The following is a 26,539-nucleotide window of genomic DNA, read 5'->3' as shown; positions in this document are numbered from 1 at the left end:
GGGTGGATTGTTTACAAAACCTTTCATTAACAGCGGGCTCGTTTCACGTATCTGTTCTGGTGTGTGTGTGTGTGTGTGTGTGTGTGTGTGTGTGTGTGTGTGTGTGTGTGTGTGTGAAGCAGACATCAGACAAGTGGGTTATGTTTTTGCTTTCCCACCAGCTGTGTGAAGCCGTTTTGATTCAATGACAGATAGTTGTTTGGATAGATTACACACACATGCATATGATTTTTACTTCTTTGTCATGCCAATGCATTTGGCCCATCACTTCATAAAATCACAAGAAACCCATAATTTAATAATACATCTTCATCTTTCTGTAATACATATTAAACACGTGAGGGAGAAAGAAGAGACACATATGCCCAAAACAAAAATCCAAAAAGATTATTTGATTTTCTCTAAATAAAATGCAGAGACAAAAACCACAGAAACACCTATATGTTTGTGTGTGTGTGTGTATCTTTGTGTACTCATATTTATGACCTCTATAAGACCTTTTCCAACATGAACACTGACCTTTTCAGGAAAAGTAGACCTAACGTAATTTCTGAGGTACTAGTTAAGGTAAAAGGTAAGATGTGAATAGTGGTTTGGGTACGGTGAGGCATGAATGGTAAAGCTTATTTCACGAGGCACATAAGGACAGCTGCGCAGACCTGTGTGTGTGTGTTAGCCGGGTGTTTGTGAGTATATTAGCAAGGTGGGTTGAAGTAGCTCCGGTGTGTTTTAAAGTAGAGGGGAGAGGGCCATTAGCTAAAGGAAGTGTCTTGAAACTTCCTCCAGCCTAAGTGAAATAACAACCCTTAGCCACCCACTTTTGTTCTAATGACACTCTACAAATTACTTAACCACATCTTACGAAGCCTAAACACAAGCTGCCCTGAACAAAATACAGGGAGTCCGATCCTGGGCCATTAAAGGAAACTAATTTCCTGTCTGCTCTTGGAGTGTCATTGCCTGAGACGCGCTCTGAGCACACAGCAGAAGGTCTTAAAGGGATATTTTTTGCCTTGGTTTGGAGTTTGGACTCTGCCCAAGTTTCCCATATTGGTGTCAGTCATTTGCAGCTTTGCAACCTAAAAGTCAACGATTCAAATCATTGGTCAGGGACTCCTGAGTGAAATCTCAGTTAGGAGAGACGTCTGAGGCTTCTTTTTTTTTTACAGCCAGTAAATCAATCAGTGATCTGTGCACAGGATTCAGCTGCTCGATGCTTGAAGATGAGAAGAGAATTTCTTTCTTTCTTTTCTCCCTGAATATCCATTTCTCAGTTGGATGAAGTGTCGGACTTCTTTTCCTTCTTGCTGTGTCATTGTCCGCAGAGAAAAACAGGTTAAATAGCTTCAGGTTAAATAGCTTCTGCTACAACGATTTAAATGCCTCAACTACTGTGCAGGATATAAATATCACTGAATTTGGGAGAAAAAATAACTCACATTTACTCTGACGCCACAAGGACATCCCCATAGTTTGCATATTACCTGCTGAATCAGATTCATCTAGGTTATTTCCAAGTTCCGCCTCAGTCATTTACGGTGATATTTTATTCTGTCAAATTAGTTAATTGTAGATTGTAATTGAGTGACATCAAATAAGCCTATTGAAAAACTCCAGTAATTGCAATGAATGCACAGGACTGTAATTGAAAAATAAAATACAGTCACACATGTGGAGAGTTTTTCTTTACACTGTTCAAAGGCAAGGGGTGGGACACACACACACACACACACACACACACACACACACACTGGGTAAATCATACAACAGAAGGGCAGTGAGAAAATATCAGTTCCCCCTGCAAAAACTTTTATGGTTGTGAATCTGTCTTACATCTCTAATATCTCAGTGAGAAGTTGGTTCATCGAGAGCACTGAAGTGTGTGTGTGTGTGTGTGTGTGTGTGTGTGTGTGTGTGCGTGCGTGTGTGTTGGTTAAGCCCACTGATCTCTCCTCTAGCGCCACCACAAGGTAGATTTTTTTTTGGTTTGAGTGACAATTGTCATGGCAATTTTGTGTTGTTGGTAATGCTACATCCATAGTGGTTAGGCTGGAGCCGTACTGCTATGTTTTAATTTGAAAACAGATTATCCATGTTGCGTTCTACACTAGTAGCCGAGGCTAATGGCGGTTGTTTTCTTACAGGAACAGGGGCATGTGGTAGGAGCCTGAAGAATTAGCGTAGGTTACGTCGTGACCCAAAATCAAGCAGTTGTGAGCGTCTACAGCAGTGTTTCCAAATTTCTTCATTTCAGAGGCTCTAAGAATCTGGAGTAGAGTGGACACCAGGCGTATCCATAGCAGAGTTGTTGCATTTTCAAACAAAAACATAGCTTCGGTCCCTTTAGTCATGATCATCGATCTTCCTAAAACTCAACCAAGAATATTTAACAATTGTTGCCTAAACCAGACCCAAGCATAGTGGTAATATTTCAGAAAATACTCAGGAGAAGCACTTTCGCAACAGACGTATGGAGGAAATGACAGACGACATATTTGTCATTTAGGTGAAGGACTGGTTTTCATCCCTCTCTCTTCCTCTCCGCTCGTCCTTCATATAAACTGTCCAATAAAAGCAACATTTGGCATATTTTCTTTTGCCCGTCTGCACATTACAATTTAAAACCATAGATTTTTATTCCATTATATTTTGTATTAACAGTAAAGCTCCAAGCCTCATCCAGTAAGGAATTCTGCAGCCAATGACAATATATATCTGTGTTTCACTTATCAAAGCAAGAATAAAATCCATTACAGGTCCCCTGTGCACAGCGGTGATATATTTTCATTGGAAATTTGCCCTGAAAAGTCTTTCCTCTAAAACAATAGCCATTATTTTGACAGCGTGGTGATAGAAGTTCAGAGGACATCTTTGTGTGTGCATGTGCTGCTGGTGTGTCCACGACTGTGTTTGTTCCAAATCCGGGTCAGTAGCCTGCAGTAGTGGAACAGATGGTTGTCGCCCTGCAGCCGATGAAGATCCAACAGATACTGAAACTTAGTCTCTTTAGAGTAATGCTGCATGGATGGACGGAGCACAGAGACCAAAAAAAAACGTTTGTTATAGGTTCCAGTGTTACAGCCAGATAGTTTCAACATGTTTTAACAATTACACTGTTTTGGTATTTCATTACCCTTCTCTCCCTCGCTCATTAAAACTGCAGATATCAATCAAGTCCGAAGTTACTAACTTTGACTTTGGAGTCAATACCAATCTGCTGGTTGACTAAATAATAAATGGTTGACTTACTTTGTTTCAGCTCCCTGTACATCAAGCAATTGCCAGCAGCACACACACACGCACGCACACACACACGCACACACACACACACACACACACACGCACACACAAGAAGAAATCACTGAGCAATAAAGGACAATCGCGTCTCCCTCCCTCCATGCTTTGGTGCCTTTTTCAATTCATACTACCTAATAGGATGTGAGTGGAGGGCTGCCGTCCTCCCTCCCCTGTCTTTATCTTGAAACCAGCACGCGCACATGGCAGATGAGCGCACAGACACACACACACACACATACGCAGATTGAACCCAAGGGACAGACGCAGTTGAAGTTGAACTGGAGGCCAATGAGATTCTGTTGACATTCACCACTCTGATAGTGAAAGGCGATCCATCACGTCTCCAGAGGGTAACAGATACACACCTGGAGAGAAAGGTTTTTGTATTTATAGCTGCCTTTAATTCCTTACATTATCATTTATTTCAACTTTGGCTCTCTCTGTATTTATCACCTTGTTAATTCCCAACTTCAACATTCATTTGATCTTAATCGCTCCATCTCTGTGTGCCTGTGCATGACTGTAAGAGCATTTTGCTTTATCTATGGCCTTATTAGTCTCCAGAATTAGCATTTATGGCCTCCCTCTGTCTTTGAGCACTTTGGCTTCCTTCACTCATCGTCAATGGGATGCTCGGAGGCTACACTAGATATCGAAAAGGTTTGTGGCCAGAGAGATGTGTCAGCCGGCTGACAAATAGCTAAAGAGACTGAGGAGGCCAAAACCAATACCACAAATGAACGGAGACAAATAGACGCGAACACACGCAGACCAGTCTCCTCACTGGTGAGATATCAGTTCCTATGGATGCCTCTGAACATTAGATCAGCTCTTTCCATCTGGGACAGAAAAGAACCGTGTCAAGGCTCCAAGACCTTCTGAATTATGTCGTTGAGGTGATTCACAGATGATTTGAAAATGCACAGTATGAATATGAGATGGACTGTAGCGTGAAGGGCGAAGTAAGGAGAGCGTCAAAGAAGCGTTTTGGGTAGAAAGTATTAAAATACACCCAGATGAAAAGTGAGGTGACAAAGAGCGAGCTCAGGTAAATAGACACTTTGTCTCCATTTGTCTCTTCTCACTAAAACGTTTCTCCATCATCGCAAGTTATGTTTTATGTTTTGTCTGAATTTATATAAATATCATCCTCACACTCATGAGACGTGTGTTCAGAGAATTGGGAGCAGATGAGCCATCGCTCACTTGTGTGTGTATGATTGTATGTGTGTGTGTGTATGTGTGTGTGTGTGAGATACACAGAGAGAGAGAGAGAGACACAGAGTGTGTGTGGTCTATGTCCTTGTCCTGGATTAAGAAAGGTGGGGGTTCAAGGCTGAGTTGAGCTAATTGTATGACAGCGGTTAACAAGTGTGTGTGTGTCGATGTGCTAATGGTATTTCGGTCATTAGTGGCAAGGACTATTTAAGTGCAGAGGTCATTTAGAATAATTACCGCCCACTTCCTCCCTGATTTTCCTCTTGCCCTAGTTCCTGTTCCTTCGCTCTTCGTGGCCACAAACACAAGCTATATGGCACCACACTGTTCTGTGGCTGTGGCATGAGCTACAACGAGTCCACTGCAGGTGGAGTTTATCCAGTAACATTTTTTCCTGCCCTGCTGTGCTGCTGTTTATATATTATACTCACATCTTTCAGCTCTGCTCTTTCTTATAGGACACAGTTATTCCTCTCAGCCCCCTCTGTTGTACTTTCTTTATAATCCCTTTATGCCGCTCCCCCCTCCTTCTATTTCTCCACTTTGTTTAACTGCCTGATCTTTCTTCACCTCCGTGTCCCCCTTTCACCCTCTCCACTCCCTCATTTCCCTTATCGACCACTCCTCCTTTTTTCTCCCTTCTTCTGCCTCTTGTGATCCCTCGGGGGTTTGAACTCTGTGGTTGACAAAGCACATCAGACCTGGAGCTTTATTCTGAAATGACACCAGATGCTCTTTTAGGTCGGTGAAATTAACCACATCCCCACTATTTTGAGGACAGACTCATTTTTTGCTTCGAGGTTTCTGGTTGCAAAAAAACAACAACTGCCAGTTTATCATTTGCGGAGTACAGTCAAAAATTATAGCTCTGTTTTTTGCATATATTCCCGTGATTTTCCAGTGGTTCATAATAACTAGTTTAGCAGCAGTAAATCCTCCTAACACTGTTTCCTGGCTTATTTTCCACCCACCGAAAAGCCGACAAGAACCTTTATTTGACTTGATGAATATTTACATGTGTCAAACCACTATAAGTTTGAGCTTGACCAGGATTCAATATTTAAAACTTTATTGTTCGATAATGCAGCTATTAGTTGAAATGTATCTTTCCCTGATAAAAAGCACACATATAATACAGCACATTACATAAGAACACGATACATTAGCAAGAATATAATTCCAGAAAATACTAAATACTGCAGTAACAGTATAACCTTTTTTGACTATTAAAAAAAAAACATTAAAATATAAATATAATTATATGTTGTGTTAATGACTACATTAACATGGACAGCAATATTCCTATAGTAACCCAATCAAGCAAGTAGTCTGAATAAGACACAACCCTGTCAAAAGCATTTTCTTATTACCTTTACCCTGAAAAGATCATATACCTGAAATAATCCAATTAAGACATGTAGATTATTCTGACCTGAATCTCATAATTTGATATGTCTATACGTCTTGATCACATTCGATTATCCGATTGGAGTTTCACAGCATTTTGTGACATTACCAACTACTTGACGACACATGTCCTTGGTGTAAATAAAATAAAAAGCAGTTGTAGTTTTTGCAATATGAGAATGAAAACAACCTAAATGTTGTACGTTCACACTGTACATTAGTCTATTTCAGGTGAAGTTTTAAAACTGGTGGAATAACTAAATAAATAATAAAGTTCTGAATCTTTTTTAGACTATGGTCTTTAACATGTAAGCAGGAATATGAATGAAATATCTTATTCGCAACTCATATAAATAATCGAGAAAATGTGTTATTCTGAATAAGGTCTGTGGTCGGAATATTGCTGCATAATAGCAGCAGGGATAAAAGACGTTTTAAAGCAGTATTTCCGTGCACAGGGGTCTCTGCTCTGATAGAAACAGGGGTAGGTTGGCTTGCATGCAAACTCCTGCTCCTGCAGTGTTCATAATTAACCCAGCAGTGCATTATATATTGAAAGAAAACAATAGCCACACCCATCTTTGAAGTGCTCACTATGTTTGCATGGAGCTAAAAAATAACCAGGTACGATAAGAGGGGCTCAGCTTTCGAAATAGAAATCCACATGGTTTTTGCGGTATGTGTGTGTGTGTGTGTGTGTGCGTGGGTGTGTGTGTACTAGACAGAGATTAGAGGAATATGCACAGACAGAAAAGAACAATGCAAACAAAGGCAGGTACTGCAGAGATGGAGAACAAATCAGAGAGGTGTAGAGGGGCTGTGAGTTGCTTTCAGCAGACTCTGTTCAGTCAGAATGTGTGTTTCCATTGATGTGGACTGTAGAACCAAACAGGATTAAAGATCAGGAGGACGAGCGGGTCTCTGTTGGAACAACGCAAACGGTCTGAAAACAGCTGTGGAATTCAACTTTAAAAACTGGCCGCATCACACTACTTACTCACACCCACACGTAACTCTCTCGCACTCACACACACACACACACTGCAGACCCACAGGACGCACAGATGAATATGAATGTTTGTCTGTGCTGCTCTGAGGGGCACTGAGCAAACGGCAGGTGTATCAATCTGCTGCCTTTCTTTTGATCGAATGAACAAGTCAATAAAACAAAGACAATCTAGTTTTGGAGCTCTTGTGTGCACCAGTGATTTTTCGGGGACCAACAACCCAGAGGTGTAAACTCCCTCTTTGGGCTGATGTTAGTAAAGTTCTGAAGTCTAGATGATTGGTATGGAGCTTTCTTTAGAAATAACCATTTTCATTTCTTTGAAAACAATAAAGTCCTCAGTTCCACACTCAGATGTTTGCTTTACTCGTTTCTCTCACAGCACTGCTTTCAATTTAAGAGGCAATGAACAACTAACAGGTTATTGACAAAAGCACGGTTTCACCTCATGGACCATTTAGAAGCTGTTCTGGACATTACCTCCAAGTCAGGGAGTTGTGGTCTTTGCTCCATGTTGATTTAATGATTGATCATTAAAGCTCATGTCTCACCTGTCACAATCCCAGGCACCATTAAGAAGCTTGTTTGGAGTTTTGGCTCATATAACATCATCTCCTTTAGAATTGATGAAAAGTTAATTACAATCATCCAAACCTAACATGCGGTAACGCTGTACTTTCACCTTCGGGGATGAATAAAGTAATCTATCTATCTATCTATCTAAAGGAAACAAGTTATTTAGACACTACACTATAATTCAATTTATCTGCTTCAGGTTTCATGGTGAGGTGCATGCTGGGTGACTTCCACACTGGAGCAGATCACTGGGACACAAACAGAACATTGTCAAAGACTGTTGTCCTCACTGTGGTCACTGCATGTGTGACCCTCTGTCCTCAGGCAGGTCCTACAGGACATTAAAAACAGACAGACTCCTCGACAGTTTCTTTCCTCAGGCCATTTACACTTCCATTCAATATACACACGACTCTGCAGTAATTGTTATGAACTGATCATTACCTAGTGTTTCACAGTCCACAGTTATTTTTTTGTGTGCAAAACAATAACAATAAAGGCCTTCTATTACCATTTCAATTTTATACTCATTATGTCTGCCATAATTAATGTTTTCATAAGGTAAAAAGTACTGAACCAATTTGAAGTTGGGGAGACATTGTGTCTGGGCCAGGGATGAACCCAATAAAAGTTAGGGACAGTTAAAGACAGTTTAAAAATCACTTTCCTTATCATAGAGATATGAAAAAGGCCTTCTTTCCTACTTTTGTGAATTTCTCGATAAAAGAATATGTTAGGCTTGTTTTGCCTTGGTGGACTGAGTTTTTTGGTTCCCTCTCAACACTGAGCCCTGAGGGATACGTGGCTGCTAGAAGCGTCTTCCATGCGTCAATGTTTCATTGTCTTCATAACACACCCATCTCCTCCAGCTCAGCCATCGCTGTTCTCTGCCAGGTTGTGTGATGCTATCATTGGACATCCTCGGGACATGACTTTTTCTCTAGCGACAAGTTCTTACAGCCTGTCTTCTTGCAGGTTCGCCCTCAATATATTTGGCTGGCAGATGATGCAGATCCTTTTTAGAAATCTTTTGTGGAAGGCATTGAGTTTGTCTTATGTCTTTGTGTGCCTGCATCTGGAAGTCCGATCCGTATAGCATCAAAACAAAGATGGTGTTATATAACAGCCAGTCAGAGCCGGAGAGTGGTGCATAGAAACACAGCAGAGTCGCTGCCATTGTATTTAATCTTATCATTATCACGTTTGTTTTTCCCACTTTGAAAAACGTCTGTTGTGACAAAAAGTCTAACCCTGTAATTCTTAACTAAATCTTCTTTAGGCCTACCCCAAAAGCTGAAAAAGTATTTAAGTATAATATTTATACTTATTTCCAAGGTCAAATTATAAGAATTGTCTCTTAAAATCTATTATTTCACATGAGGTTAAATTGGTGCACGCCCAAAGTTGTGATATGGAAAACTGTCCGGCAGAGTCAGTACTTCCCTTCATTATGGCTTCATTGGCGCCGTCTCTTTAAATGTGATCCACATCTTTCGTCTCACTTTGGTGCAGCACCTCCACGTGAGCAGATGAGATGCAGTAAAAAAGCAGACAGTATTGATTAAAGTTGGACATTTTCTCTGCACCACACAGGAAAATTGCTATATTGAAACATTAGGCTCAGCATGATAAACAGCAGGCAGGAGAAATTGATCTTATTACCCCTCATCCTGAAATGATATATTGAGAAAACTTCTGACACGGGTGACCAGAGAAGAGTCATTTCACCCGCTGCAAGATATTATTTCCATTTTCAGCATTGCTCTGAAGTTTGGTTTTCATTCTGACCGGAGTAATAAATCAGAAATCATTTCGACTCCTATTTAACTGTATGGGAATGAGTGTCCAATTAGTTTTGTGACAAATTAGCCTTATGTCGGGAGTGAAGTCCTCCTCTGAAAGCAGCGTCTCCCAGGAATCAGACTCAGGCTGATGAGAATAAGGGAAATGTGCTCGCTGATGTGGAGAAAGTTGCTGCTACTATCCATCTATCTGCATGTCCGTCAATTGATTGGACTGACAGCACAGTCTGTCTGATCCCTGGCTAAGTGGAGGTCAGCAGTAAATCAGGATCGGCTGAGAAGAAACAGTTTTAATGAGAACAGGGAGAAGCAAAGTGCGTCGAGCATCATGGCAGAAGATATGAATTAAGTACAAATATGTTCGTTTATTATCTCCACCAATGACATGATATTTTCTTTGGATGAGTTATTTGTTAGTCAGCAGCATTACGAAAGAACTACTAAGAAGATCTCTACGAAACTTGGTGGAAGGATGGGACATGAGCCAAGAAAGAACAAATTCAATTTAAAATGGCAGCAGCTGTTTTCTTGTTTTTTTTTCACTTTCTTTAACGTTTCAAGATTCTTTTGACATTTTCCCAGATCTCCCAGGGAATAATTCATAGATCTTGATTAAAAAAAATAAAAATCTGACAGATTTAGGGGACTGATATCCATGACTGTGTGAAGCTTGGTGCAGTTTGATTGAAATTAAGGGGACTGTTGGGCCTTGGCAGCGGTATGCGCTCTACTGAGTGCCCGGTCTAGATTGAATGTGTGCTGTGTGAGTCTCTTTAGGCATTTGTCTGTGTAGAGTGCGCACCTCTACAATTTATCAGTATGCTTGAGTGTTTGTGTGTATGTGTGTGTGTGTGTGTGTGTGTTTGTGTGTGTTTTACCTCCTGGGAATAGGAGATTCCACAACAATCTGCTTTTCTTTAATAAACTTCTTTGCTTTGCAGATCACATGTAGCTTATAAACCTCAATGAGCTTTATTTGCTTTAATTGTGTATTTGTATACCGCTATCACTGTAAATACAACAGCACTAACTGCTATGTATACTACTCTACTCTATATCATCTCTCCTCCAGTGTTCAGTTCTGTTCTCTTTCTTTTCCCTGTCTTTGTCACTGCCTGTCTGTCTTTGCTCAAATTTATGAGCTGCAGCCGACAGTGGCTCCCATTGTTGCAGTCACATTTTTAATACCCACATTTCTCCACTCCCACACGAGCTAATTCAATTGTGCGGGAGCCGCGTGCTCGTTTTTCCCACAGCTCTGGAGCCTGTTCTGTGAGCTGTGAGTTGTAAAATGTGGTCGCTCACTCTCTCTTGGGTTTACGGTCCGTCTAATCACATGTACAGGTTCAGGGATGGCAGCATATTTTTCTAATTATATGCCCCTATGCAAATTAAGTTCAAACATAGTTAAGCCAATCTCATGGTTCACTGTACGAGAATGTACATGTGACACCCAGACTCAAACTATGCTTCAGTTATACCGGGAGTTTAAAGTTCTGGTCTCAAACAGGGTTGGATGGTTTTCAGCTTTACTTTAATTAAAGTTTGCTTAAATAAAAATAAAAATGCTTTTTTTTAAATTTTACTGAGGTATAAAACAAGTCAGTTAATATGTACTATGTAATAAAAATACTTTAGTATGGTTTTGAAAGTTGGGAAATATGTAATGCTGTTGTTAATAGATTCAATTTGGCAAAAACAAGGGACACAAATCAAATAAGCCACCACCTAAACAGCAGAAAAGTTGGAGATGTGTGAACAGCACAAACTCCACAGCGGCTGCAGTCGAGAAAACAGAACACAAAACGCTGTGTTGCTTGGAGGCACAACGCAGTGTAGTGCTCTCCTCTGTACAGTCAGTGCCGGTCATCCTTTGAGTCTCAGTCCTCTGCAATGTGCTCCAAATCCGATTTCCATCGTTGCTTCTCCTGCATTTCTCAATGTAAAATACACCTGGTCCACTCAGCCTCTCCGGTCTCACTGTACTCCTCCACATTTTGAGGCACTGAGCAGAATGAGCTCTGCAGTCACAGCAGGGATAATCAAACACAGCAGAGAAGTGCTGCACACCTCAGTGATGGTGGAGGTGAATATAGAAGAAACAGCTGAGGGGCTCTACTGTCAGCACTTTAGCATCCATTGTTTGGCCAAACCCAGCGTGCACCTCGCACAACATTGTAGGAGTCTTTGATTTGTGTTACTTGACATTGTGGCCCATTGGTGCATTAAATCAGCAGCATCTTCACTGCTGCAACCTCTCATGTGATGCACCACTCATTTTTTCATTTGTAATATCACAACTTTCAGGGGTTGCGGATCCAGATATGCTGATGATGATTCTGCTGGAGACTGGAGGAAATTGGGGTGGGGGATGGGAAGGGATTTAAAGTTTGACAGCAGCCACATGATTGGCTGGAGCAGAATCTGATTGGCCCACAATCAGCTGATTAATAAGCATAGAGAGAGTGAGAGAAATGAGATTAATTGACGGGGAGAATTCCTCCTGATTGAATTTACGCTGAGCTTCATAGAAACACAGATACTCATTATAATAGAGAGTGACATGTCTTGTGCTCTGCCATGTTTGTGTGTTTAATTTAGTGTTGTGTATAAGATTTACCTGTTAAACAAGTCTGCCTCTCTTACGTTAGCCACAGAGATGGGCAGAGTGAGATAGAGGGCTAGAGAGAGAGAGAGAGACCAGGAGTAATTGTAAACTTAAACAAATAAAAGACCTGGCACCAGAGATTCCTTCAATATATCTGCAGTGTTTCATCAAACCCAATACAGCGTTTCACCCCCAAACTGTGATTCTCCCTCTGTTTCGCTGTGTTTCTCTTCCACTCTTTCACGCTTCTCCTCGTTCTCATGCAGGCACACAGACACTGTGCCCCGCTGTGCCCCAGTAACTGCACTTTGACCTGCGGATAATGCGTCAGACGGGGACAGAGAAGGAAGGAACGGGTTAGAGAAGCTGAGGAGAAATCAGAAAGCAAGTAGTGTGCAGAAGGATCAGAGGGACCTCTGACCAGCCTGCTGGAGGGAGAGAGGAGGGATTCTATAGCAAATACAATTGTAAGATACATGAGGCGTTTTCTCTAACATACATGGAGGAGGCGGACACCAGTGTGCACATGTGGAGCACCATGAATGTGTATCTTGATTTCCTGCTCCTCTCTGTCAACATAACTTCAGTGGTTCTTCTGCCATAGGTTGTCAATCATTTTGTCATCACTTACTTCTCTGTTCACGTTCCTGCATTTTTCTTGAGTTGATCCCCCTTTTATTTTTTTGTTTTGTTTGTCTTCGTCTTTGTAGTTTTTTTTAAACCTTTGCTGGTCTTGACTTCCTACCTGTGCACCAAACCCTTTAAGTCTAATTAAAGAGAGTTTTCCTCATTTGGCATCTGCATGTGGATCCTCACCTTTGTCAAGCTGTGACATAAGTTTTATTTGACAGCTGTGTGATGGGAAAAGACTGTTATTAATAGGTTATAGTTATTAAATCATTGAAAGCATGGTGGCTTAGTATGAGCAGCATGAGGACTTAGTTGATGCAGTCACAATGTGAATATGGCTGCTATTGAAAAGTCTCGATTTCAGTGAGAAAAGCTTTCATTAGTCAATTGATGAGCTCAAATACATTTTGATTTGATGCTTGAGATTATAACACATAAACTCACTTGAGCAGAGCAGTAGCTTTGAGATCCAGGGTCATTTAGACTCAAGCTCCCTTTACAACAGGGTGACATATCCCGATAAAATTTGCAATGCATGCAATCCCACTATAATTAGGTTGGTTGGTATTTCATTACTCAACACAAACCATACATTAAATTTAGTGTTGCTTGAAATGAACAACCATCCCCTTACCAAAGTCCTGTAACGCATTTAACTTCATAAGATGACGATGATGTTTTGTTGCGACTCCATTTTTCTGCCTCTTCCGGTGACTGACCTGAGTTAGCACAAGACCAGGGAACAGATTTTATGTTTATGTTTCACGTTTACTGATGGGATGTCTACAGTGGACAAATACGGACGTTGTTTCCTCTGTGAAGGAATGAATGGCAGCAACTGATTTGTTTTGAAGTGACCCCTCGTTACTTTCTGAGCCGACTTTTTACAGAAGGCAGCAGGGATAATGAGAAGGAGAGAGGGCCACCTGGATTACTGGTTCAGATGTAAAACACAGTGTAATGACTGGTTTCCAAATGTTCTCACCATCCGGTCAACAATGGACTTGGGAATGAACAGTGAGGTGTAATTAGCCGTAATTGCTAACCTCTAATTCTCTGTTTACGGTCTGTGTCGTCAATCTTGATGGTTTCTCACAGGACCCCACTGTCTCTGACTCCAACAGCAGTTAATATCCATACTGAAGATACCAATACCGTCTCTCACTGTCTTCTTCTGAAAAGATTGGTGCTCCTTTCTATCTGTTATTTAGCCTCAGACTTTCTTTAAAGGCCATGCTTGTTTGTTTTATTAGAAGGGGAAAGCTCTACAAAGAGTAGTCTTCTCTCTCTTTGGCCTCTCAGCCTTTTACCATTTACTGAAACTCAACCGAAACTAAGCAAGCTCTCCTCTCCTCTCCTCTCCTCTCCACTCCTCTCCTCTCGAACACCAAGTGCAAAGTATCTCAGGATTGACAGTTTCAAACCAATTGTAATTTTTTTTCTCCTTTCACGGCCAGAGCTGTACAGATAACAAATGCATCTGGGCCTCTCTGAGCGCCCATGGGCATGATGGCCTCAAAATGAGGCCAGTTGCATTGGTATCTTGAAGAAATTGAAAGCAATTGCACTATTTACAAACAAAAACGGATCAATCGTGCAGTATGTAGAAAAGTGCCAGATACATTATATATAATATTAATAGAATGGCCTACATAGTGGTCTGATTATGCTTTTACTTTAACTTCCTCTGCAGAGAAGCATTCTCTACCTGGAAATCTGCTTTTATCATGGCATTCTGAAAAGCACCTGACTTCTAAAGGGAATGACAATATGGTTTTCGGCTCTTTGCTGTGAAATTCAATTTGGAGAAGGACTTAAATGCAGCACATGCTTCAGAGAGTCAACCTAGATCATTAGAATATATTCACTCAGTCCTACCTGTTATCCATTTGCAAAAAAAAAAACTTCTCAGCTCTGTGTCTTGACCTTGCTGTCTTCTCTCCTCCGTCGGCAGCAGATGGATGGTTCAAACTGTCAGACAGATGCAAACAGCAGACAGACGGCTCTGTCTGGAAAATCATTCTAAAAACAACTGTCATCAGAAAGTCTGTCTTATATCAATCTCAAGCCTGTGATTGCGTGGGCCTGAGACGACTCCACAAATAGCACAGGGGATAAATAAGGAGTTCTTTTTTCCTGCAAATATATAAATAAATAAAAATAAAAACGTAAATTCATGTGCATCATTTCACAGTTGATATATGGCAGTGCACTGAGAGGTGAACACATGGGGAACAAAATTGTACCAAGGGTCTTGGGACAAGCCCAGAGTATAGCAATTACCCAGCATGCACCTGAGCCACTAAAATAACATCTGTTGCTAGAACATGATGAGAAATTAAACCCTCAGCGTTCCTGTCCTAATGTCCACAGTCTTTTTTCTCAATATTTCAAATGTGACAAACAACAAAAATTCCAGGTAATAATAACCTAGCATCAGCATTCTCTTTAATCGCCTTTCTGTATTTAGACACAAATGTCCAACCTAATCAGCATGCTCCGGATTGTTCACTGCTTCCTTTGAAGACAGATTTATGATGCATCTTAAAGTGGACGTATTCATTGTCAGGATATCGTACTAGGCAGAGTGACAAGATAAGCAGTTATGGAATTAGGATAGACGGCCTAGTGTGTGTGTGTGTGTTGTGTGTGTGTGTGTGTGTGTGTGTGTGTGTGTGTGTGTGTGTGTGTGTGTGTGTGTGTGTGTGTGTGTGTGTGTGTGAGGGATCTGTAGTTATATTTTTAGTTTTATGTGCACTTCAGCATAACTGTGTATTTCACATTTGTTTCTTTGCAAATCCTCCAGTGTGTGTTGGTGTGAATCTCTTCATTAATGCTGCTCAGATTTCACTTTAAAACTGTCTTTATAATGAAAAGTGAGTCAGTTTACCAATATTGTGTAGAGAGATTAATTCAGAAGAAATTAGCCCACTGGAGCTTCGGGGGAAATGTATTCAGCCTCAGATCAAATTGTTGCTTTTTTATAAGAGAAATATATCATTTTTATATCATATATTGGCCGTAGAATATTATATGGCGGTCACCAATGAATGTGTTTTGTCACCATATGCAAAAAATACATCTAAATCTCTTTTGCACAGTTTCTAATTTTGAAAAATGTGTTTTTTTCAGTTTGTGTTTTGTTCAATAAAGACAACCTGGAACTTGCTGACTCGTGGTGTGTGTTTATTGTGTTTTCTGACGTTTGGCTGAGTATCTGGACATCGATTATAAAATCAGTGATTTATTTCAATGGGAGGTGTCCGATAAATCACCTGGTTAATTTACAATCTATCGTAATCTAAGTCCCTTCTCATCACTCTTATTTCTTGCTTCAATGACAGAGACAGTCCTCAGCACACCTTCATGTCCTCTTCTCTCTCCCTCATCCAGCTGATCAGTTTGTGTGCCACACCGAAGCCATCGCAGACATCGTGATCCTGGTGGACGGCTCCTGGAGTATCGGTCGGATCAACTTCCGGCTCGTCCGCATGTTCCTGGAAAACCTGGTCAACGCCTTCGATGTCGGCTTCGATAAGACAAGGATAGGTGGGTCCCTGCTTCTCTTCCCCGTCGAACAGATGGATACACCAATGGCACACCATTGCCGTGTGATGTCCCTGAACATATTTGAATGGCACTGATACAGAGACTTGATCCCAGCTGGAGAGAAATGTTATTGTGTGTAAGCTGTCCTCTAATGACCGATTTGAACCGTGAGATTTTGTGTGTGTGTTTAGGTCTGGCTCAGTACAGCGGGGACCCGAGGATAGAGTGGCATCTAAATGCTTTCTCCAATAAAGAGACCGTCATCGACGCCGTCAAGAATCTGCCCTACAAAGGAGGAAACACGCTCACAGGTTGGTTTCCTCATTTAGTTTGTTCAGAAGATCCAAACCAGTGTTTTGTATTTCTCTTTTCTTTTTGGTCGTCATCTTGCTCTCCCTGCACCTCTCCCCTTCTTTTCCTTAAATAACTGGCTTTGCCCTGTTACCTTTGTCTTCCTCCTCCTTCTTCATCTCCCTCCAGGCCTTGCGTTGAACTATATCATGGAGAACTGCTTCAAGCCTGAGTCTGGCTCACGGCTTGGCGTGCCCAAGATTGGCATCCTCATCACGGACGGGAAGTCCCAGGATGACGTGATACCACCTGCAGAGAGCCTGCGCAACTCTGGGATTGAGCTATTTGCTATCGGTAAGAAACGAGAACAAGACATGCATAGGTGGCGTGAATCCTGCTGTGCTATCGTCTGTTCATATGATAATTGCTTGTACAAGTCAGAGTGATATTGTGTTCCTAACAATTCTACAATTCTACACCCTCCCAGGTGTGAAGAACGCCGATGAGAATGAGTTGCGCTCCATCGCCTCAGAGCCAGAAGACACTCACGTCTACAACGTGGCTGACTTCAACATCATGAGCTCCATCGTCGAGGGTCTGACCAGGACCGTGTGTGATCAAGTGGAGCAGCAGGATAAAGACATCAAGGAGAGTAAGGAAACAATGACAGACAGTGAGACAGCGACACGGTGCAGTAATATGTCAGAGTAGCAGTCATGTGCATCAACCTGTTAAATAAAACGGTACAGTGCAATGTGAACACTGTGACTCCTATTTGATCCTTAAATTACCTTAAAGCCATTACAAAGCTATAGTCTCATAGTAGGTGATAGATGGTTTCTCATGGGGAGGGTGGTGTCATGTCTCACCTCTTTGGATGTAAAGCAGCTGCAGGATGAAAAATAAAAGAGGGGACGTCAAGCTAGTTTGATCTCTTTGGATTATATATTAACTCCATTTTTCCGTTTTAAAAACAATTCTCATTCTTCCACGCTCGTCTGCTTTTATTTTTTCAGAACAGGTACCAGAGACGATCGGTGCGCCACTCGATCTGGTGACATCCGAGGTCGCGGCGCGGAGCTTCAGGGTGTCATGGAGTCACGCCCCTGGAGATGTAGAGAAATACAGAGTGGTTTATTATCCCGCTCAGGGAGGAGAACCACAGGAGGTGAACATTTTGTTTTTTCTTTTCTTTTGCTCAGAACATTGAATCAGTCAATTGAAAAAAAGTGTTTTAAACTTTAAAAAAGTGTGACATTTCCATTGATAATGTCCATTATGTCAATCAGAGCCCCCCCCCCGAAAATCTGTTTATGTTTACTGCAATCAAAAGGCTATATGCAGAGACACTGCAAAAATACCTCACTGAGTAGCAGCACAGAGATCATATCTACTGCACCACCTGCTGAGTGTAGAGATTGAGCTCAGTTTCCCTTTTGAGATTCTGATGATATCATTCATTCATACTCGTTTCTCTCATCCCATCGGCGAAGGTAATGAAGGCTCACTAGAATATGAAATGATACTGTGGCCGATCGAGGCACCTGCTTGATTTTTCCAGAACATTTGACCACAAAAAAAAGCCCATTAAATCTTCTGCTTAGCCGGGTTTTAAGGGACCAGATGTTCTGGAGCCTTCCCAGCTGGCTTATCCAACATCTAATCTCTATCACAACGGTCATCCATTCAGTTCAGTGCGAACAAACCAAAATTCTTCAGCTTCAGACGCTGGTGCCTTATCCAATTCATTTAATCGATTGTTTCCCTTCCTCTTCCATTCTCTTTCGCTCTCTCTCCTACCCTGCCTTCCTTGTTTTCCTCTCTTCCATTTGTCGTTTTCATCTTCCCACATTTATTGTCCCATTTTCCATTTCCCCTGCGGTTCGCTGTCCCCCTTCCCCCTACCCTTCTCTTCTTCTATCCATGTTTGCACCCCATCGCTCTCCTCTGCCCCTCGCATCCATCATTCAAACCTTGACTCGCCCTCCTGCACCCCCGCAGGCTGTGGTGGACGGCACTGAGACCTCGGTGGTGTTACAGCATCTCAGCTCTCTCACCGAGTACCAGCTGGCTGTGTTTGCTGTGTATGCAAACGAGGGGAGTGAAGCTCTGAGGGGATCAGAAACAACTCGTAAGTTTATTCTAACGCACAAACACACATGTGGCAGAACTGCACAAGCACAACAACACACACCAAGTGCTTCAGTCAACATCCAAGGCCACAAGATAATAGCTGTTAATAAAAAGGTTGAGGTACCGGAAATTTAGATTTCTGTGTGGTGGCTGTGGAAAATAGCTAATACCAGGCTTAGCTCTATTGAATGCCAACATCACGCTGAAGGTTTATCTTATCCACCTTTTTGCCAGCAATGGGAGACGAGAGCAACAGCAATATTCAACATATCCTCCACTTTGCCCATTCTGGTTCTCTGCCACCGCACGGAACCAGGGCGCAGTGGTTTAAGATACGTAGCTTTGACTGGTGGGATCTGGTCGTCAAGATGAAGCTGAATGACGCTGGGTGGAGATCACATTTCTTTAGAGAAGGACATCCTTTTCCCGTCTGTGTGCCCGTCTGAAACTGGAGGAAACAACAGTACGGTTTCGCTCCAGGAGTGGGAAGCTTGCGTTGCCGCCATATTTTGTGTTTATGCTACGTCACTTGGCTGAAGCCACATTTGTGCCGGTAATCAGCAGTGTTCAGAGACTGGGATAAGATGTATCATGCACCAGTATCCAAGTTACTTACGAAGGAACTCCAGCTAGTAAAATCAGGCTTCTTAAAACCAGGATAAGGGCTTGTCCAGGATACTCAAATCAGGATACTACTTTAAAAACCTGATAAAACCCTGAATACTATACAGATGTAAATTCATGCATGGTGCACTCATGATGCAGGAAGGAAGATAAGAGTTTTTAAATAAAAAAAAGGGTTATTGATTTGACTTAACAGCTGTGTGTCTGTCTGCGTGTGGTCGCACTGTGTGTGTGTGTGTGTGTGTGTGTGTGTGTGTGTCTCCAGTGGCTCTACCCAGAGTGACTGGCGTGCAGCTGTTTGACGTGACTCACAGCACCATGAAAGCAAGATGGGACAGCGTAGACGGGGCCTCCGGCTACATGGTGCTGTATGGACCTCTCATAGAAAATGGAGAGTTGGACGAGAAGGAGGTATTGACAGAGAGGAAAGATATAAGTTGAACTGATAGCACTGACAACCAACTTGTGCGTCAAATGTTGTATTTTGTGGGTCTTTGTCCACAGGTGAAGGTGTCGGAGGCAGTGACAGAGCTGGAGCTGGATGGGTTGAACTCTCACACTGAATACACCGTCACTGTTTACGCCATGTATGGAGAGGAAGCCAGTGACCCTGTAACAAACCAGGAAAGTACATGTGAGTGACGCACGCGCACACACATACAGCAAACTGATTCTCATTAAGCACACAAGCATATAAACACACACTCTCTTCCTTCTCTCTCTGTCACTCTGTGTCTCTCTCTCTCTCTCTCTGTCTCTCTCTCTCTCTCTGTCTCTTTCTATCTGTCTCTCTCGCTCTCTCTCTCTCTCTCTCTCTCTCTCTCTTTTCCCAGTGCCTCTGAGTTCTCCCAGTAACCTACAGTTCTCTGATGTCAGCCATAACTCCGCCCACATCAGCTGGGACCCTGCTCCCCAAGGGGTCAAAGGTTACCACATCATGTGGAACAAGACAGGCAATCTAGTCAAGGTGAGTGTAATGACACGTTCGACTCCGAGATGGAATGTGTTGTGATTGTATTGGCCAGTTCGATCTGAGAGCATCTGTGTCTGAGTGAGAAGAGTAAAGAACAGAGAAAAAACAGGAAGGAAGGAAGGTGAAGATGAAGATGAATTGTAGACATTCTTTTTCTAAGTATGACAGATCATACAAAAGAATGAGTATTGACTATAGATATGAATCATCTTGTAAAATAAAGAAGATATTTTATTACAATGTAAAATATAATGATTACACAATCATTTTGTGTCTCTCTGTGTGTGGGTGTGTGTGTTTCCTGTTTTTCCGTTTTTTTTCCACATTTGAAATAATCTCTCCTCCATCCAGCAGTGTTATAACGGGGCCTTCTCAACAACTTGACTATATACAGATGTCCAGTAGCTGTAGACATTTGTGTAAAAACGAGATGTGTCTGTGTTTGTCCTCCAGGTGGAGGTCGGCCCAGTGAGCTCTTACGACCTCAGTGAGCTGACGTCTCTGATGGAGTACACAGTAGCCATTTCTGCTTTGTACGACAACGGCCAATCAGAGCCGCTCACTGACTCATTCACGACCAGTAAGACACTGTCACTGTTCATCTGTGGGGTTACACTAGAAGAAGTATTTAGTTTATACTCTTTGCAAACCTTAAAATGAAATATGTTCCACCAGATTGAGTTCCTCGTTGACAATTCTTCTATTTCCCAATCTCATCTCTGCTGAGGAGAATATTGTCTAAATTTTCAGGAAATAGTCTCAAAACCATTAGAAGGCAGCGCATTTCGCTCTTATTGCTGAACAATATTGGATTTTATTACCCCCATTGCACCTTCTGCTATTTGGAAGTCTGCCCATCTCATTTACACTTCAGTATAATAGCCCAGTCACATTAAAAGGTCATTTCACTGTCCCTGACTCTTCTGTCACGTTAACAGATATTGATTTGTAGAAATATCACTTTAAGCAACAAGCAGCTGGGATCCAGTGCTGGGTCAGCTGAAAGATATGTGCTTCTGGCAAGCGGCCGTTAAACTGCTCACTCTGAAGGGCTGATGTTGACTTTTCATTTATACCCTGAAACATTTACTGTGTAATTATAACAGTTTTAAAAATCAAGTGTAAATAATTTCAATCAAGGTTAAAAAAGGGTTAGGGTTAGGGTTTCTGGATGTAAATGAAAAAAATGGGATTCTTTTAATATTTATAAATGTAGAATGTTTATTAGACATTACTTTTTTTGTTGCAAAAGAAAAATTATGAATTTAAAAATAATTTAAAAATAACAAGGTTATTGACGCTGAGGGCTGGAATGATATCTTTATTAAAAGAAAAATCAATGAAATCCAGCTACTCCTCTCTCTCAGCTCCAGTTCCCGGTCCTCTGAACCTGCGCTCCAGTGACATCAGCACAGACAGCTTCCAGGTCAGCTGGGATCACTCAGCCAATGACATCGTCCTTTACAGACTCTCGTGGGCACCGTTCACGGGTGGCGACACTAAAGAGGTCAGTACCAATGTTATATGGATATAAGGGTGTTTGTATTACACTCTGGTTTCTTGAAGACAAACTAAAGAATTGAAATGTCCAGAGTCCTTCTCCCAGCTTCTCTATTCACTCCAAACAATCTTGTATTTTCATTTCCTCAAGCTGACAAATCTTACACCAATAGAGTTAATATTTTAGCATGAAAAGACAAATACCCTCCTCGGATTCTGAATTTTTCATTTAGCCCGCGGTCCACCTATCACTGCTTATAGAGGAAGAAGTGGCTGCCCTCCATGTGCCCAGATAAAGGCAGCCTGAACTCCATAGACGTGCACACAAGCTCAACCACTCCACTGTTAGCTGGTAAAACCCCTGGCATGGCTGGGTATAAATAAAGGCTGAATAAATCTAGAAATTAATGGCTTGGGATTTTTTTTTTATTGCCATGATCTGGGGTTTAGAGGCAGCTGGGAGGCAGTGATAGAGCCCTCAGGTCTGTACAAATGTGTGTGTGTGTGTGTGTGTGTGTGTGTTTTGTTGAGAGTCATCAGAGCTGAAAATAACACTCTGGGGAGTTGGAGAGGTGGGCTGGTAATACTGCCACAATAGAGAAAAGGTTTTTCTCTGTCTCTCACCCACGTACTGTGAACATGCATGCATGCACGCACACACATACAAGCACACACACACACACACACTCCAGTACACACACCTCACCTCACGAGCAACTGCTCTGTATTGTTATTTCTGAGAGATTAAGCGTAATAGAATACAACAGACACATATTTACAGACACAGATTAGGCAGATTAAAACGATATCATCTAGATATCCATTAGAAGAGGAAATTATATCATTGTCAAGTATTTGTTTGAAGTTTTTTCCTGATATCCTTCCCTGAAAGCAGATTCTTTTGCTCTACAATAAAACCGACTCTATTTTATCAGGGGAATAGCAGAGACAGTCACTGCAGTTTTTCCGCAAAGGACACACTGTTATGAAGTGTGAAAATACATCTCACTGAATACAAAGACATGTAAAGATTAAGGGGAGAGAATGAATCGGCAAAGATGCAATTGCTCCAGGGGAAATCACAAATGGCCGGCCCCACGGGTAAGATTTGCATGTAACTGTGCCTTGAAGGGCTCGGATAAGAAACAAATTCCTGAACGCTATCAGGCTGTTGAGTCGTCTACGGTTAAATTCCAATTTCAGAGTGACTCTCCACGGGACAAGCTGTACTTTTGATGACCTCTTTGTATTTACCTTGGGGTCTGATTCGTTTCTGTGCTGTGAAAATGATCGTGGTCGTCTGGACTCCTGCAGCAGCAGTCAGTCCAACTGGCTCGGCTGATCTATTCAGCCGAAAAGTCACTTTTCTGAATCACTTATATTGTATCGTTGTGAAGCTGTTCATAACCTCGTTCAATTTTTACTTTTGCGTAATGTAACAAAGATAATGTAACGTGCATTTTAATACTGTGCTGTTGTTTAACTTCTATTCATCACAGTATTAAAACAAATTCTATGAGTATGACAGTTTTGTTTTCACAGACCCCAGCTTTCTAAAATATGCATCACCATTTCCTGCTGTTTTCATGACATGAAATTACGAGCTCTGACTGTGATGATTTGTTATTTTATGATTTTAGCAGCTTTCTCTACTAGAACGCAGTGGTGACCTCGTGTTTTGAAAGTCTGCTGTTGCACTTAATAAAAATAAAAATAAAAAAATAAAAATAATGTCAGGACTTAGAGACAGAAAATAACAACATTTAATACATGAAAATAGGAAATATTTATTAAGAAGTTTTGCTTTTTTAAATATAGTTTGTAATCTGGACAGAATTTAAGTCAAAAGCGATTACGGGTTGATGACAGTGTGAGATTATAAATATTGATTATCAAAATAAATTACAAATAAATTGAAATAAACGTGATGGATTTTGAAACAGCAGGAGCAAATGGTTGACAGTTTTGGAAATATAAGCCAACATCTTTTAAAATCAGACAGAAGATACCGTTAGAAGTGAAATGTAAAATGAGGCTGTGTGTGTCTCTGTGTGTGTGTGTGTGTGTGTGTGTGTGTGTGTGTGTGTGTGTGTGTGTGTGAGTATAGGTGATCTTGAGTGGAAGTGATAACAGATACCTGCTGGCCAGCCTGAGTCCGTCCACTGAGTACGAAGTCATGCTGACGGCCGTGTTCAGTGATGAATCAGAGAGCGACACAGTCTCCGTCATAGAGACCACATGTAAGTCACACGTGTAGTTAGAAATGTGTACTGCCGATGTGTCACATGCTCAGGGGGGGCAGAGGTACTTTTTATTGGAAAATGAAATCCCCCTGGTTGCTCTGATTTTGAAATTAGCTTGTGACTTAAGTAACCCTCTAGACTAATGTTTCACTCTCCGCTGAGAATAACAGATGAGACTGGTCATGAATGTCTTTCAGGTCCATCAAATTTACATCTCTCGGTTCAAAGCCTCCCTCTGCCTCAGCCTCTTTGCATTGATTTGTTTGTCGCAGCTTTCCTAAGAAGAAGAAAATCTATTTTATTGTCAGCATCTTCCTTTTTTCCCCCAATTATATCTTCTTATTTTATCATTCTACTCGAGTTGTTTTATGTTTTTTTTGTTTTAATGCATTTCTGTCTAATAATTTGAGTTATTGACACAAAGATTTATTGAGGAGAGTTGCTATTCCTTTATTTGATTTGTGCTCTGTGTATGTCTCCAGTGACCAGGACGACAACAGTTGCTGCCACAACCGCAGGTGAGACATGTCACAGGGAGTAAAATTGTGCCGTTTATTTTCCTTAATGTGAGTAAAGTAAAAATCTGTGTGGATATGAAATGCATGGCAACAATTTAACCGTGGTTCAAACCAAAGCATCCAGATAACCTTTGGAATTTTGAAATCTGGCATGAGATACAAAATGAGAGGAGGACATTTTTATTCCTTATTTTTTCAAGAATAAAGTTGAAATGTTGAGACTAATGTCACGGATATAGAGGAATATTCATTTTTAGTATAATCCAAAACATGCACCATAAATCTTGAAATTCAAATTGCATTTCAGAAATATTTACTCAATTCTGGATTTGAATTTTTTTGTATTTCCTTTGTTGATTTAGTCTTACTTTACTTCCACATTTCGATTTTATTTTTGATTAAAAATAAAAAACTTCTCCTCATTTTAGTCTCTCATACCTGGCCCTCTCTTGTGTAGTTAGTGGCCAGTACATGAAGACGTTGAACCACAGCTCTACTTCCTGTATTAGGGTTAAAATCTTTTTTGCTCATTTAGTTTCTGAAAGCAAAACCAGAATCGCTGGCCGGTTTACTGAGGCTGATGAACTGGAAAACTGAATCAGTGATGCCATTCTCAAGCTGGTTGCACCTCATAAAAAGAGTTCAGAAGATCTACTTTCTTTAAAACCAAGTTGGTTTCACCCAGAGACTGTAGTTCAAACTCTATTATCTCGGAGGCGACCTGGAGGAGCAGGCTACAGTTAATGGAGTCAGAGCGTTTTGCCCACTCGCAGCAATTTAGTCTCTTCTCACTATCCTGCACATTTTTTAAATGGGTTTCTGCTTAGTTAAGGGCAAGGACCTCTTTGAAAATCACAGCTCAAAGTCAGTCACATCTGTTTCTAGAAAAAAGAAAAAATGAAGGACTGCAGTTTGGAGCTGTTATGCTATTATGTTTGGAACGTATACTCTGGTTTAAAGCCATAGACTCCTGAAACTAAAAACAAAAATACTTTGATTTGTCCATCTGTGCCAGATTTTTTTTCCATGGTGGCAGTTTAACAATTGCTGTTCATGGCAAGAAGACATTTTTCTAATCCACAGTTTTACCAAACCACATTGAAAGCGGGAAGAAAATAGGGCTTAATCCAAGTGTTTGCTTCACATCCCACAGTAACTTTTGTGCAATAATTGTGATTTGGCATAGCAGTGCCACGTCAGGCTGTGAGAAACCTGCAGCTGAGTGACGAGACCCCCCAGAGTTTAGATGCATCATGGGAGATGGAGGACCCCCACGTGGAGAACTACAGGGTCTCCTATGCTGGCCTCAGCGGCAACCACCAAGAGGAGTCGGTGAGTGGATCATGATCTGTTGCTCTTAAAAGAATCATGAATAGATGATGAAGGTTTAAGGAGCGTTTGCAGTGGATTGATTTTAATTAGTTCTCTCTCCAAGGTCTATTTTTAGATCCCTATTACAACGTGCGCTCAGTTTCTCAGTTCTCCGTCCTTAAAGTCGAGTGCAGCTCTCAAACACTTACAAGTCAACACACTAACTCCCCCTGGTCAGTTGTCGACACTAATTACAGAGACAACACTGGAGTTGAGAGGAAGATGGTTTCTTTTATTACAAACCTCCAGTCAGCTGGATGGTGACTGCCGCGGTCAGCGTCGGGGCATCCATCTCAAATCAGAAAAATGATTACACTTGTAGTCCCGGGCCACTCGACCTCTTCCCTCGATCTGTGGTAAGAGCCCTTAAGCTCAGTGCCATGTACTGACCCTGTTCACTGATGTGCACACACACACACGGCCGTTCCCTTCTTTTCCATCTCTTCCTCTGCGTCTTCTCCCTCTTGTCTCTCCATACTGTCCTACCCTCTTCCCCTTTCCCCCTTCCCTCCCCTGTTCTAATTTCCCAATGTGGTGTCAGAGCTGTAGAAGATGGAGAGGCCAGGGCAAGCCAGAAGACACCCCATTATCTTTTCAGTAGCCTTTTGCCTCACTGGAAGCGGAGATGAAGGGGAGCAAAGAAAAGAGCAAAAAGAAACTAAGAGTGAAAGAGAAACAACATTAAAACAAAGTGGGGAGAAAGACTTGAACCTGTCTGCCAACTGATAGAGGAGTTGTTTTAGGTCACACCTCTTCCTGGAAGTTTGGATGTGTTTTGATTTGGATGTGTATG

At 41.5% G+C, this 26,539-nt stretch overlaps 1 protein-coding gene across 1 annotated transcript in view; it reads left to right on the top strand.

The window, feature by feature from the left end:
* Positions 1–26,539, top strand: part of col14a1a (collagen, type XIV, alpha 1a) — a 127,902-nt gene that overhangs the window by 19,612 nt on the left and 81,751 nt on the right. The window contains exons 6-19 of the mRNA XM_062398960.1: positions 15,938–16,093; positions 16,285–16,404; positions 16,574–16,738; positions 16,872–17,057; positions 17,413–17,552; positions 18,386–18,515; positions 19,407–19,552; positions 19,646–19,775; positions 19,975–20,114; positions 20,568–20,694; positions 21,482–21,621; positions 23,722–23,854; positions 24,340–24,375; positions 25,565–25,707. Of these exons, the coding sequence (XP_062254944.1) occupies positions 15,938–16,093; positions 16,285–16,404; positions 16,574–16,738; positions 16,872–17,057; positions 17,413–17,552; positions 18,386–18,515; positions 19,407–19,552; positions 19,646–19,775; positions 19,975–20,114; positions 20,568–20,694; positions 21,482–21,621; positions 23,722–23,854; positions 24,340–24,375; positions 25,565–25,707 (1,892 nt within the window). The remainder of the gene's footprint in view (positions 1–15,937; positions 16,094–16,284; positions 16,405–16,573; positions 16,739–16,871; positions 17,058–17,412; positions 17,553–18,385; positions 18,516–19,406; positions 19,553–19,645; positions 19,776–19,974; positions 20,115–20,567; positions 20,695–21,481; positions 21,622–23,721; positions 23,855–24,339; positions 24,376–25,564; positions 25,708–26,539) is intronic.

The sequence above is a fragment of the Platichthys flesus genome, chromosome 11, assembly GCF_949316205.1.
Source record: "Platichthys flesus chromosome 11, fPlaFle2.1, whole genome shotgun sequence".
Classification (NCBI taxonomy): Eukaryota; Metazoa; Chordata; class Actinopteri; order Pleuronectiformes; family Pleuronectidae; genus Platichthys; species Platichthys flesus.
This window is presented reverse-complemented; position numbering and strand designations above follow the sequence as displayed.